At 41.5% G+C, this 15,032-nt stretch overlaps 1 protein-coding gene across 2 annotated transcripts in view; it reads right to left on the bottom strand.

Annotated features, from left to right (window-relative positions):
• Nucleotides 1-15,032, bottom strand: part of GRK4 (G protein-coupled receptor kinase 4) — a 197,322-nt gene that overhangs the window by 79,323 nt on the left and 102,967 nt on the right. For both annotated transcript variants that reach the window (XM_018554987.1, XM_018554985.1), the window contains exon 3: nucleotides 7,487-7,599. In XM_018554987.1, the coding sequence (XP_018410489.1) occupies nucleotides 7,487-7,599 (113 nt within the window). The remainder of the gene's footprint in view (nucleotides 1-7,486; nucleotides 7,600-15,032) is intronic.

Genomic DNA, 15,032 nt, shown 5'->3' with positions numbered 1-15,032 from the left:
ATATATATATATTTATTATAGCCTAAAATTGGCTTTCAGGGCGTTTGCGTGCATTTGTTATGCGTTTTTGCTTGCGTTTTGGTGCATTCCAGAGCAGAAAAAATAGGACATGCTGCAGTTTTTCCACATGCTCTGGAACTGAACGCTGTGGTGTGAACTAGAGCCCAAAATACCATTGAAATATATTGGATGCATTTTTTATGCTTTCTGTAACTGCTCTGCATCTGCTCCGCACTTGGTGTGAACAAGCCCTTTAGTGATCTTGAAACAAAATTTAACTTCAGGGCTACAGTAAAACGCACATCATGATTTTTCACTTAAAGTGTATCTAAAGACCAAACTTTTGTTGTTGTTAGTTTTAAATAGAGTAGTGAGGGATTATTTCTGTCTGTGTTCTCTTATATGTCCTGATGACCACTGTCTCCAAAGTGATGAAATATTGAAAATGTTGATTTGTAACCAGAATGAGAATAGAGGGGAAACTCTTCTAATGGGGGAACTTGTTTAGGTGATAAATGTCTAACGGTATTTTCCTCACTTTAGAGAAATTATCTTCTACTGCCTGTCTACAGGACAGGAAGTTAAGGGAAACCTAGCCAAGGGCATGGAGATGGCAAAAAAAAAGAATAATATGATAGCGAAGATTGTTAACCATTTCCTACCCAATTCATAATCTAGAAAAAAAAAAGTTTTGGATTTAGCTACACTGTAATTGAACTAGATTGTGTTGGTTTATACACTTCTAGTATGAAGCATAAACAAAGAACGTAACAGAGGACATACTGAAAGGGTAGTGTATGCCTTCCATCTAAAGTTTCTTTCCCGGAGGGGACCCCATACCACTTAATATTATGCCAAACGCCATTCCTGAAAGAACAACTCTGGGAAATCGTATTTATTTATTACAGGTATTTATATAGCACCGACAATTTACGCACATTCACATCAGTCCCTGCCCTCAAGGAGTTTACAATCGAAGGTCCCTATCTCACATGCATACATACAAGGGCCAATTTAGACAGGAGCCAATTAACCTTCCAGCATGTCTTTGGAGTATGTGAGGAAACCAGAGTACCCAGAGGAAACCCACGCAAGCACAGGGAGAACATGCAAACTCCTTGAAGATAGTGATCTAGCGGGGATTCGAACCAGGGACCCGTAGTGCTGCAAGGCAAAAGTGATAACCACTACGCCACAATGACAAATTATCCCTTACAGTGGGGCTACCACCTGCACTGCAAGGGTTAAGTGCTTGTTTTTGGAGAGTATATCTTTTTTATTTTAGACCATAGACCAACATGAGCACATAATCCTTGCAGTGCAGGTAGTAGCCCCAATGCAAAGGTTAATCTGTCATTCGCCTGGAGTTTCTTCATGCGCCTCTAAAGGCTAGGTCTAAATCCCGTTTGCAGATACCACTGTAAGCCTCATCATCAAGTTACTCTGGCCATACTATAAGGCATAGTTTAGAAAATAAGTGACAAATAGCACCTCGCGCCAAACCCTGTGTAGCTGCAAGCACTATAAGAAGTGTTATCCTCTGAATATATCAAATTACAATGAATGTGCTGCGCTTCATCTAGAACAATACATAAACAAATCTCTATAATAAATATGTGCTTAAATAATACATGCAATCAAAAAAGTGTTCACAATGAATCTTCTTATAAATAATAGTCCTCTGCAAAGTTCAATCATATATTCCGTGTTCAAATATACACAAATGTGGAATCACATGTATATAGTGCTCAAGATTTGTCCCAAGAGCACCACACTCTTTATCCTTCCACTGTGAAAGTTCTTTGGAGAGTATATCTTTTTTATTTTAGACCATAGACCAACATGAGCACATAATCCTTGCAGTGCAGGTAGTAGCCCCAATGCAAAGGTTAATCTGTCATTCGCCTGGAGTTTCTTCATGCGCCTCTAAAGGCTAGGTCTAAATCCCGTTTGCAGATACCACTGTAAGCCTCATCATCAAGTTACTCTGGCCATACTATAAGGCATAGTTTAGAAAATAAGTGACAAATAGCACCTCGCGCCAAACCCTGTGTAGCTGCAAGCACTATAAGAAGTGTTATCCTCTGAATATATCAAATTACAATGAATGTGCTGCGCTTCATCTAGAACAATACATAAACAAATCTCTATAATAAATATGTGCTTAAATAATACATGCAATCAAAAAAGTGTTCACAATGAATCTTCTTATAAATAATAGTCCTCTGCAAAGTTCAATCATATATTCCGTGTTCAAATATACACAAATGTGGAATCACATGTATATAGTGCTCAAGATTTGTCCCAAGAGCACCACACTCTTTATCCTTCCACTGTGAAAGTTCTTTGTACAAAGTCCATACGTCAACTCCAATTATCACCCAGGTGCTCCCCCTCTCAGTGGGCCGCTCACCTTATAAATACACCTGAACAGGTCTAGAATCACTTTAATGGGTCTCCAATCGATCTTATTCAAAGGCCATCTCCACAATCGTTGCACAGAAAATGACGTCAGCGTGTCATCACGACCAAATCCAATAAAATATAAAAACAGCCCATAGCGTAAAACATCAAAATTGAAAAACCTCCTTTATTTAAAAAAAGACTTGCATGAGGAAAGTAGACATAAAACTTCAAATAAAATGTATGCTCGACAACTCTCTCTCCGTGTCACCGTGTTCTCTGGGTGCAAAGACAGATCAAACAGGAGCTGTGTTGCCATCCATGCAATCTCCAATCCACGTCTGCGAGACTCCGCCCGAATATATGATTGAACTTTCCAGATTCATTGTGAACACTTTTTTGATTGCATGTATTATTTAAGCACATATTTACTATAGAGATTTGTTTATGTATTGTTCTAGATGAAGCACAGCACATTCATTATAATTTGATAGTTTAGGAAATGATTGCACAATATTGGCAATTTAATGACTGAACCATTGCCTTTATCGAAAAGGAATCATCAGTCCTGGCAGAAAACCCAACTGACTCAGCCAAGTTCCTCTTCATTTTGACCAAAAGATCACTTGAAACCAATTCATCTGTGATCATTATATATATATGGGCAGCATTACACTTGTACTGTAAATGCTGCATAATGACTTAAGTCCACGGTCCAGCTACATCCAGTTTGTGAAAAGTACATTTTAAGAGCCTGTATACTAAACCACCGAAAGAAAAAATGATTCACGCAACACGTTATTTCAGGGAAATATTTGATCTGGCTGTAAAGAATTGTCTTCTAGAATAGACAGAGGAAGTTTTCACTGGTTGCAGATATTTGAAAACTCTGACAAGCTCTGGCTGAGTGATGACAAATGCAACGTGATATATAGATGCCACAATGTCATTTTTTTTGGGGGGGGGAGGGGGTAACAATTTAGACAGCTTACATGTATTTGCAATGAGCCATTCGCCTAAAAATGTCTGCGAAAAGGCCATGCTGCTGGAGGACATCCAGTCCTAAGCGACTAAGAACAGCTAAGACTAGCACAATTACAATTTCTTTACTAAATCTACAAAGCTAATAAACATATGCTGAATCATTAAATAAGCGTTCAAGAAATGTTTATGTAGCTCAGCGTCTTCACAGAGGGAAACAAGAAGTTGAAGGGCCCCAGTGCAAATATTTTTGCGGGTGATCTCACTACCATGTAATTCCTTGTGTCATTAAGAGGGAAAAAAATATTGCGCAACATGACTATTTCTATGCATTTGTGCCCCCTCATTGGTTCTCAAGATTAGTGGGAGTGTACAGAAGAGACTTAATTCTTCACTGTCCTCTAGATCCCTATATCTGCCTGTGTCCTTGCCAAGCCCAGTGACATGCGGGACACTGGTTCCAGCAACTGCCCTCCCTCTCTGAGCTTACCATTTCCTCCTTTACACTTACTTGAGTATGACAAGTTTCTAAATCATGAAATCATATAAGAGACAACAGTTTGGCATGTAACAGCACAAACAGTCTGCTGAATTTGCTTTAGGTAATATGAAACTCAATTTAAAGGAGAACTACAGGGCAATGTTTGTTTCCATAGTTCTCTTTTGGGTCAAGGGAGGACATATACTGTGTCTACCCATGACCCAAAATTCAGCATATAGCGGGCTATTGCCCGTTATTTACTGGGCGCGCCACAGCCAGGACAGATCCCAACAAGACTGTCGAGATCCACCCAGCTGCTTGATTGACAGCTGGCTCTGCCTCTCTAGAGGTAGAGCCAGCTATGCTCTCCTGTCCGTCCTTTCAGTCAGAGCTAGAGGATCGGAGAGGGGGCAATTCCTGCAGGGAGCAGTGACTGACTGTCACCGGTCTCTGCAGGGAGTTGATCTGGAAGTGAGCAGATTGGTGCTATGTTTTCGCTCACTTCGCGATCAATAGAGCCAACGTGTGACATTTTCAATGTCACACGTTGGCTCTAACTATGGAGATGAGTGTAATTCTCCTTTAAAGGAATATTGAGTGGAATTTCTGACTTGCAGTCTAATTCTATCAAACCCCTGCATCCCCCCTAGTCCCCTTTCCTCAACGGATGGCCCATCTAGTCTTTAATCCAGCCCCATGGCATAGCAGGTCCACTTCCTCCTCTAGCAGTGATGGCAGTGCCATTCTCTGCAGTATTCCGGTGAGCCCAGGAAGGCTTGATGACACCCCCGGGTGCATATCCTCAAGTCCCTGGGCTCAAATAAAATGATCAAATAACGCTGGGCATCATTTAACTTGGAGAGCATTTAGTTTGCTAGGGTCAGCACTGAGAAAAAAGCCAAGTATTTCTGCCAAAACTGCATTTTTAAATTAACATGCTGGGGATTAGATTTAAATCAATCTAAGCTGGATTGGGCTTTAAAGTACATTTATTTCATATACAGCATATCATTAGAAGATCACTGAATAATTTTCATTGCAGTACAAAATGCACAGAACAACAGTATCGTCCTCCACTTACTGTTAAAGTGAAACAATAATGCTTTGGGCTCAATTTAATTTTTACATCTTTGAAAGGTTTTAAATGAATGTTTGATATCATTTTTAATATTTATATATTGTCTTTATTTGAAAAAAATAAATAAACATTTAGTACAGGGTGCACGCAATTGGTTTAGCAAAGCACAACAGTAGATTCTCCCTTAAAGCAGACCTTTACCCATATCTTTAAAATAACAACACACACACACTTTTAGAAATGTTTAGTAATGACAATCTACACACACATACTTCTAGATAAGTGCCAGTTTTGTATTCTTTGCATACCTCATTTCTCTTTTCTTCCCCTGTCTTCCGGAAGTAGCCATGTTTACTAAGGGCAGATTACTAGCTATCCTAATACTTCCTGGATTTCCGGCACATGTGACTAGGACATGTGACCATGCGCATCATCTCAGGGGAGGAAAATGCCTTTCCCTGAGATTACAGATGAGATTTCCTAGCAATGCTCTGCTGATGACAAGGCAATGTAAAACTGAACGGAATAAACTGAAACTGTAGTAATTTGCACTTTCAATGCAAGATGTGACATCTTGCATTGACATGTCTATGTTATTATTAGTCATCATACATAGAGGGATGCATTGGTAGTATTTGATTTTTGAGTGTAAAGGTCGGCTTTAATGACTGTCTTTCTCTAAATAAAACTCCATATGGAGAAGTGACGAGTGGGGCGAGTAGGATGAATCACTCCTCTGTTTGTGAAATTTTACCTTTAATAGTTTTTTTTTTAAGCAAAACATCTCCCTGCTGCCCCTGAAGGCCAGGTTCTTCAATGCGCGGGGAAGTGTGTGTGTGTGGGATGCTGGTGATATTGTGCTCACTTTTATGCATGGCTGGTGGTATTCGGCATTGCTATATGATGATTATACAGCAATGCAGAATAGCTCCAACTATGTAGGACTACAAGTCCCAGTAATGCATTATAGTGGGGGGGTTCCTGGTGGCATTCTGCATGGCTGACTTACTATAATGTATTGCTGGGGCTTGTAGTCCCGCATAGCTGGTGGTATTCTGCATTGCTGTATGATGATTATACAGCAATGCAGAATAGCACCAACTATGTAGGACTACAAATCCCAGCAATACATTATATTATTAAGTAGGGAAGCACCAGTGCCGATACTGGGCATTTTCACAAGTACTCATACTCGTGAAAATGCCCCGATACTAAGCGCAGATACTGGTCTGTCGAGAACGCCGGCCTAGTCAAATTTGCCGACCTCAGCATCTGCGCTTGCGCACAGACCAGTATTATTGAGCAAACCGGGATTTATTTACAAAGTATTTTGTTTAAATCGTTAATTGTGACCGTTAATATTATTCCATCGTTTACTGCCTTCCATCATTCACTGCCATGGACGGCATATTATTAACGGTCACAATTAACCATTACAAACGAATATTTTGTAAATAAATGCCGGTTTTCTCGGTAATCCTGTCTGTACGTAAGCGCAGATACTGGGTCGGCGTTCTCGACAGAACACCCTGCCAGTGAGGGCTTACAATATGCAGTAAAGGATGATTCTAGAGCTTTGGTTCTCAACTGGTGGGTCGTGACCCCGTGTTCAGTGGGTCATCTCATGACTTTCACTTTTCGGGGAGAGAGGCTCATCAGCCTCCCCCTAGCGGTGCCAGCTTGAGGTGGGGTGAGGCTATGGATATGAGGGAGCCCTAATCATATGTGCATTGCTTACAGCTCCCTCACGTGCCCTCTAGAGGTGCCTGTACTGGAGTGATGTCACATTCTGGCTCCCAGCACCTCTACAGGGCACGTAAGGGATCTGTACAAGCAATGCCCATGTGGATGGAGCTCTGTCACAGCACAGCAGCCCACACTGAACCCCAGGCCTAGGATCCACTCCAGTTGTCGTACGATAGGAAGACTGGAGGGATCTTACAAAAATAATTTTATTTTTTTTGTAGTGTGTATGATACGGTACTATGGCCCGTTCACACTAGTACAGTGCATTAATCACACAGTCCTGTGTGATTAATGCATCTTACCACACAATTGCACCCACCGCGCATTCTTGTGTGGGAGGTGTGTTGCATTGACATTCATTTGAATGGCACCCCAAACGCACCACCCACCCACAGTTCAATCGCCCGCACCGAAACTCATGGTACCGCAATTCCAGTTCGGTGCGACTTGGGTCATGACTTGATGACCAAGAACAAATGTGGGTCCTGAGGTTACACAGTTTGAGAACCGCTGTTCTAGAGGATAGAGAGTGACAGTTTTGCTTGGCATGAATGGCCTTGAGGTGGGTGAAGGAGCTAGACTTTTCAGAGAAAGGCCTCCATGAAGGGTCTCCAAGAAGCTGACAGGTGACTGAACTTACCAGAATCCAATTAAATCTGAGATTGTTTGATGGACGTTTCTGCGATGGGTAAAGTTTTGTCATGGTTTGGAAGAAGTAGTAAGTTGGGGAAGGTATTTGCCCATATTACATAAGGTTTTTAAATGTTTGAATAGAGAAAAGGTAGAACATGGCTTACCACTGAATCCAGGAACTCGATGCACCTTTTCAACTCTGGCCGGGTATCACAAAACTGTCTGAAGAGCAGTCTTCCTATTGGCTGCTTCTCACAGACACTGCTGTAGTCTCTTTCTGGAGAAGAGAAAACAAAGAGCAAACACTTAGAACAGTAAGAATGTGGTACTCGGAGGGGCTAATATTACAACTCATCAGTACAGTCAACGCTTATTCATTGCATCCAGCTGGGATCTCACAGCTCATTAGGAGGTGACATTTCACTTATGTATAATTCACTGCATGTCATATATATCGCTGTCATATTTAGAAATATGTCTAATGACCAGCAGATAAAATTCATAGAGACTTTATTTTTAGCATGTATTCACAATTTACATTCTCATATACATTTATTCTAGAAACTTAGTCCTTAAGAAAAATACTTACCTGCTTTGCATATTTGTTTTTGAGAAAATGAAGACATACAATATAACATTAACAAAGAAACATACACTTTTAATTTAGCTACATGTAGACCAAACTCTCCACTTAATGTGACCACAGCATCAGCGCTTACAGTGCCCACAATTTATTTCCACAGTTTAAATCAGCCTTTCTCTTTTTTTTTTTCCAGTCATGGCAACCTTTAAAAGTATGCAAATTTTCGAGGCACCCCGGTCTAATATGTAATGGATTTTGATGGGGAACCCCATGCAAAAAACACAAAGTGGGGCACCATAGGATTTTGGAATTCATCCGTAGCCCCCTTCATGACAGAACCCACGACTTCACACCAACATGCCAATGCAGAAACAAGACAATTTGCCTTATGTCCTATTGCTTTAAGTTCACTCCAACGTGCTGCTATTAGGACATGTTACATTTCTGTGCGTATCGCTCCATGTGCTTTCGCTCCTGCTGTGATGTGATTGACCCTTGAAGCTCAGGAAGTATATCAACTAGGTATGAATATTTCACCTAAAGGTTGTGAGCAGTATTTGTTTTTCTGCATTTAAAACTTTATTAAAAATGACCGAACAAGACAAATCTTTACAAATACGTTCCGGCAACAAATTATCCTATTCTCATAATCTGTTAGTCAATCATTTGATGGCACCAAAATCACCAAATAGTGGGGAAAGATTGAACTGCAACTTATCTGATCTTTGATAACGCTACCTTTTAATTTTTTTTTTCTTTTCACTTGGTCAAAAAGAGCGAACATCACCACTTCATAGATTTTCCCAATCTATTTGTTCTAGTGGCCATTGTTGCCAAGACAGAAAGCGAAGTAACCAGGACACAAAGTAATGGGATATCAAACATTTCTAAGCTGTCACCATAACATGAATAGAGGGGGAATCATTCTATTGGGACAACTGTCCAGGTGACAACTGTCTAAAAGGGTGAGGGGGAAAATTCTTCTCACTATGTAGAGATTTCCTCTCACTTCCTATTATTTCTCACACAGACAATGAAATTATATTTGATAGTACACAGTTCAGTAGTAAACATAATGTGGTGCAGGGTTGTAAATGTAGCTTTTAGATCAGGGGTGGGCAACTCCAGATGTGATTTAACTATAAATCCCAACATGCTTCTGCCTCTGGGAGTCATGCCTGTAACTGTCATTCTAGCAATGCCTCATGGGTCTTGTAGTTCCACAACATCTGGAGGGCCGAGTTGCCCAACTCTGCTTTAGAGTGTTCTGTATGCATCATGTTTTTTCAGTAATGTATGACTGCATCCTGTTTGCCTGTTACTATGGACTGTGGGTAAAGTCATATTTTTAGGTGTGCTAGGCTTTAATGGCATTATACCATTCAAACAATTTGTGTTTTTGCATCTTTGTATCTTATAATTTTTAATGTTACCCTACAATATAAAAAGGGGCTTGTTTGCAGGTTACATAAATAGGTTTCACATTTTTAAAAAAGGAATACATATCTTTCCTGCCAAACTTTTTTTAACAATATGATTTTCTGCAAACGGATAGGCACCCTTTATTAATTTATTATCAATGCTTACAAGAAAAAAGTACTCGAAGTAACCATTTCTTCATAGCTCGGTGGTATTCCTGAGATAGGTGGCCCTAGGACACCACATGTAAACCGTACGAAGGGATATTTGGATTTCACAATACGAAAGCCTGTGTCAGTCTGCTAATCTCTATCCCGACTCTTGAAATATTTAGGTGAACTCTGCATGGACTCTGGGGTGTCTCAGCAGCTACCAGCGAGTGCTCTTTACACGTCAATGGAAGAAGAGACACAGTTCTTAAATCAAATGCAGCGGAAGAGCATTTTTAATATTGATGTCTGCTTGGAGGTTCTCAGGTATGTGGAAACCATGTATTACTCAAGAAGCCACTTTCTCAATCACAGCCTACAAGAAACAGACCAGTTTACAGGATCTTCAAACCAGAAAGGCTCCTGCTTATAAGGACACATTGAGATCTCATAATGAGTGTTAAACAGAACCCGGGACATAAACTGTCAGCACAAACATATAGGAATCTCACAGAAGACAATCTAGAGCAGGCGTTATTTTCATCCCTTTGTCCCCTCACTACATGTTCATGAATAGTATATTTAATCTGCTGTATTATGTTTTTGGAAGCCATTTTATACCTGATTTTAGTCTTGAAACCTTTGCAGGCAATCTTGTTGCAAGGGGATCCTCAAGGTGAGGGTAAGTTGGTCACTGCAGGGCTTTCACGTCATCTCCCAGTGACCTGGAAGTCACCACTAAACTACAGTACTTTGGGCAGACAAAAAACAGTCATAATGGCTGTGGGATGGTATTACTCACCTGATCCTTGGTCCCGCGAGAGTCAGCGCTCAACTCTCCCCCTACCATCGGCTCCCACTATGAAATGCCCCTTGGTGACCTCATGTCTTATACAGGTGAATGGATTTGCATATGACATAATGTCATATGCAGTCCTTAGGTTGAGGGACCACTCTAGAAGCCTGGTGGGATGGAGGATCAGGTGAGTATACCTGTTTTATTTGAGCCCCCTAACAAGAACTGAACCCTTGCAGTGCATGGACAGCCCCACTGCAAGGGTAAGATTTCGGTTTAACTGGAGTTGCTCTTTTTTAAGGGCAGGTTCGCACCATTTTCCAAACCATATCTGGTTCAGATCTGGTCCGGAAAATGGTGTGAACATGCCCAGTTCCAGTGCATTCCAGACCAGACAAAATGACACATGCAGTATTTTTCTGGTCTGGTACGGAACGGACTGCGCTGGTGTGAACAGAGGCCAGAAATAGTATAGGAATACATTCGGATGCATTTTGGGTCCGGAAACAATCGGGTCTGATCTGGAAGTGGTGTGAATGGGCCCAAGCTAAGTGTAGGTAATGGTGCCAATAAGCCCTCATTCACACAGGAATCGGCCCGCACGTACAGCTCCGTGCTGCGTGCAGGGCTGTACCGAGCAGCTCCCGGGAAGGACAGGTGCTGCGTGTGATTAGTACGCAGCCCCTGTCCTTCTCTATGGGACTACGTGGCCGTACGCCCCCCTACGCTCACCTCAAGTGCGGGTCAGTAGGGGTGCGTGTTTCCTGGCTCGGACGCATACAGGATCCATCCTGTCAGCGTAAAAGTACGGATGTGCAGGGCGGGTGAGCGTAGGGGGGCGTGCTGCCGCGTAGTCCCATGGAGAAGGACGGGGGCTGCGTACTAATCACACGCAGCACCTGTCCTTCCCGGGAGCTGCTGGGTACAGAGCTGTACGTGCGGGCCGATTCCTGTGTGAATGAGGGCAAGAGGTCCAAACAACACACATGAATCCAATCTTTTTGTTGTTACATTTTTGGGATGCAGATGTGTTTCTCTTGTATAGCTCTACTCCAGGAACAATTCTCTCTTCATTCTTGCAGCCTACGGTCTATAATTTGGACAATCTGTCATAAACAAATCTACCCCACCTTATAGTGGGAGTACAATAAAGCATTTTGTTACACTACCTTGTACATATTTATATGACACACGCTTCAAATTAGTCACAAAAGCAAACAATGGTGTATCTGCAGGGGGATAATATTAGCTTATTTATTTACACAATATAAAAAAAAAACAATATTTTTCTTTTAGAAGTATAAGCACAAAAGATACATAAAAAATGAAAAACACGAAGAAACAAACAAAAGCTATGTGGACTTTCACTACAGACAGTTGTCACAGGCAGAGTTTCCGGCTTCACTTCGTAAGCTGACCTCATGTAAACTATTTTTGTTATTTTCATTTTTAAAAGTGGTTTGCATTGTTATGGTAAATTATTTCTGCCCACCCACCACTGGCCTCATTCCACCGAAACCCCACCTCTGAGACTTCTGGTTTTATTGGAAGAAATTGTATTAGCGTTAGAAAAGTCATCTGAAATGATCCAACTGGAAGAGCAGTCTTGTGGGACCCCAAAATATAGAATGCCGTATTCTGGGCAGATGGAAGACACACACAGAGTTGTATTAAACTCTCAAACCTTTTTCAATAATGAATCCAGATCAACCAAATACACATCGCCCAGCAAAGGATTTCTTTAAATTTTTGCCCCAGCACTTACAGTCATCATGTTTCTGAACGGCTCCAACTCTCTCAGCTAAGTTTCCCTGAACTTCCTGAACAGTACAAGCTCACAAGGGACAGAGCAGTCTCCAGGAGCTCTCCATCTACTAGCTTGGAGAAGGGAGGAGGAAGGAGAGGGTTAGGGAAGTGAACTACCTTGATGTGGCTGTGTGTTTGTGGAGACACACAGCTTACTAGCACCCATGAGGGTGGCTCCATAGGATCCTGCAAGGGAAAGTAGCCACCCTAAAACAGGGTATCAGGGGACCAACTAACTCCGCAAGAAGCTAAAACTTTTGAACATCAGCATCTATAGTAAGATATTTAAATTAGTATTTGAAATAGCTTAAAAACCTTTTGACTTTAATATCACTTTAATGCAGCTTTACATTTATTAATAAATCATCCCATTATCCGCCATTCAAGCAACCAGCAACTCTCAAGCAACCAGAAAAAAAAATGAGCATTTAATATGCCAGTTGCTTGATAGACATGTGCACACTAAAATATTTTGTTAGCAACTAAATTTTGCATGTGCAATAGCCGGCCTGCTATTGGCTATGGCAATTTGAAATAGCCAATAGCAGAATCTAGCCAGTGGGGGGGTTGTTTGCTTGAGCGTTAATAGTAACACCCAAGCAACCAGAAACTACAGTTATCCAGCATCTACCAATCCCCAAGGGTACTGGATAACTGGGAGTTTACTGTACCCGAGTTCAACATGGTATCGGCCTGTTGCAATCCTGTATACAGCAATCAGTGTGAAGAAGGGGCAGGAATGGGTGCTAATAAGGTGTAACTTATGCAAATGTGCCGGTATGTGCTGAGAGAGCACAGTAAGCTGAGGAATGACGCTTCACTCTCCCGTCAGAAGGCCTGGGGAGGAGTGAAGACTCCACTGTAAGGAATACAGTTAAAGCTTATCTCGAGGCAAACAAAAAAAAGGGACTTGGAGTAGGGCTACCCCGGCACTGCAAGGATTAAGTGCTCATTTTTGTCTAGGGCACAGGAGTAAAGCAGATTTGCTTACCTGATCCCCGCTCCAGCCAGCTGCCTCAGGTCTGCTAAACCGGTCCCTACAGCCTCTTATCTCCTTTGCTCGGGGGGAATGGGTCTAAGGAGCATTGATGTCATTACGTCTACTTCTATTAGACCCGATGACACCGAGGGTCAATTAACCAGCCGAAGCGGAGGGAAAGGACAGAAGAGAGCTGACCACCGGGGGAGTGGGGATCAGGTAAGTACATCTGTTTTACTCCAGCCCCTAGGCAATACTTAGCATTTAGATGGTAATTCCACTTTCCCACCCGAATTTGAGAAGTAATTGCCCCCAACAATCTTCCCACCTTTTCCTCCCCCCGCTGGTTAACCCTTGCAGTGCGGGGGGGAGCACCATTGCCAGGGTTAATTTTTACATTTCTTGGAGTTCTCCTTTAAGATAACAGTGAAGTTCCTCTTTATGTCATTGTGACCCATGCTGATTGTGAGTGGGGCCACTGAGTGATTTTCCTATGAATACTCTGATTCCAAGAGTGCCCTGACATCTGTGATATGCAATGATAGGATACAAAATGCTGACACAGGTCCAATTCTGTTTTCACTGCACAAGTTTACAGCATTTCCCTAAAATAAAGTTTTGCTGGTTATACACAGTCCAGATTTACACCATGCGAGTGTCATTAAAAAGCCTTTAGAAAGTCTCAGTGATTGCTGCCAATCATACCGACACAAACTAGAACAAAGCCAATGTAACGCTGAACTCCGGCCTTCCATGCAGTCTTGCACAGTTGTACCGGCTCCTCTCCTGTACTAAAATTGCTTACTCTGAATTTTCTGTGCACTGCGAGTATCTCAAGTCAAATAAAGCCCCTGCACATTTCCTGGCTGGAGGACATCCAGCATCATCCAGCGTTTTCCTCTCCAGCCTTACTGTCCCTTGCCCAGCCCCTTTCATTCATTGGTTTCAGTCCTTCCAATCATGGAGATTCACTAACACACGTGGGAGTTAACAGGTCCTCCAGACTGACACCTGCCCCTGAAGGCACTTTGAAATTTGCATAACTCCTCCCAAGAGGTAGCCCACTGCTTGCATCAGGGCTGAGAGCTCTTGAGAGGAGTACTAGGGCAACGTGCTGTGATGTTTTTGAAGAAGCTATGTAAAGCACCCTGTTGACCCTTACCACCAGACATGACCTGCCTGCATTGCATAGAGCCCCCATAACTACATAATTGGGTCTAATACAATATATGTGATAAAAAAGGGTAAGGGGTTTTTTTGTTTTATTTTATTGGCATCTGATGAGGAAGGGAAAGGGAGGAGAAATATAAGCAATCAGAACTTCAGCTTTAAAACACAAAGCGTTCACAGGAAACATATTTATTCTCTGTGCGTTGTTTGGAGGTCATCACCAGTGAACTGAGTTAATGTTTAAGTTCATTCATTCAGAGGGAAGGTCACAGTGGAAATAGTCCCCTACCATGTAAGCTGGCAGCTCAATTGGAAGCTATCGACTTAGTTCAACATCCTGCAGACCATTGTATTAAAAAAGGTCACATAAGGCATACTCTGTGTATTTGGACAACACGCATACAAACATGGAATACTGTAAATCAATTCTAACGTATTCAGACCTCCACTAACCCGACCCAATTATCATTTTAGAAATGTATGACTATTATTGCTATTATAATTATAACTATTATTATTATCGCTGCTACTGCCACTACTACTACTACTACTATTATTATTAATATTGCTATAATTATAACTATTATTATTATTGCTACTACTACTACGACTACTATTATTGCTATAATTATAACTATTATTATTGCTACTACTACTACGACTACTATTATTGCTATAATTATAACTATTATTATTGCTACTACTACTACGACTACTATTATTGCTATAATTATAACTATTATTATTGCTACTACTACTACGACTACTATTATTGCTATAATTATAACTATTATTATTGCTACTACTA

This window comes from Nanorana parkeri, unplaced genomic scaffold (genome assembly GCF_000935625.1).
Source record: "Nanorana parkeri isolate BGI_ZX_2015 unplaced genomic scaffold, ASM93562v1 scaffold180, whole genome shotgun sequence".
NCBI classification, from domain to species: Eukaryota; Metazoa; Chordata; class Amphibia; order Anura; family Dicroglossidae; genus Nanorana; species Nanorana parkeri.
The sequence above is the reverse complement of the archived record's forward strand: the minus strand, read 5'-3'. Positions and strand labels throughout refer to the sequence as shown.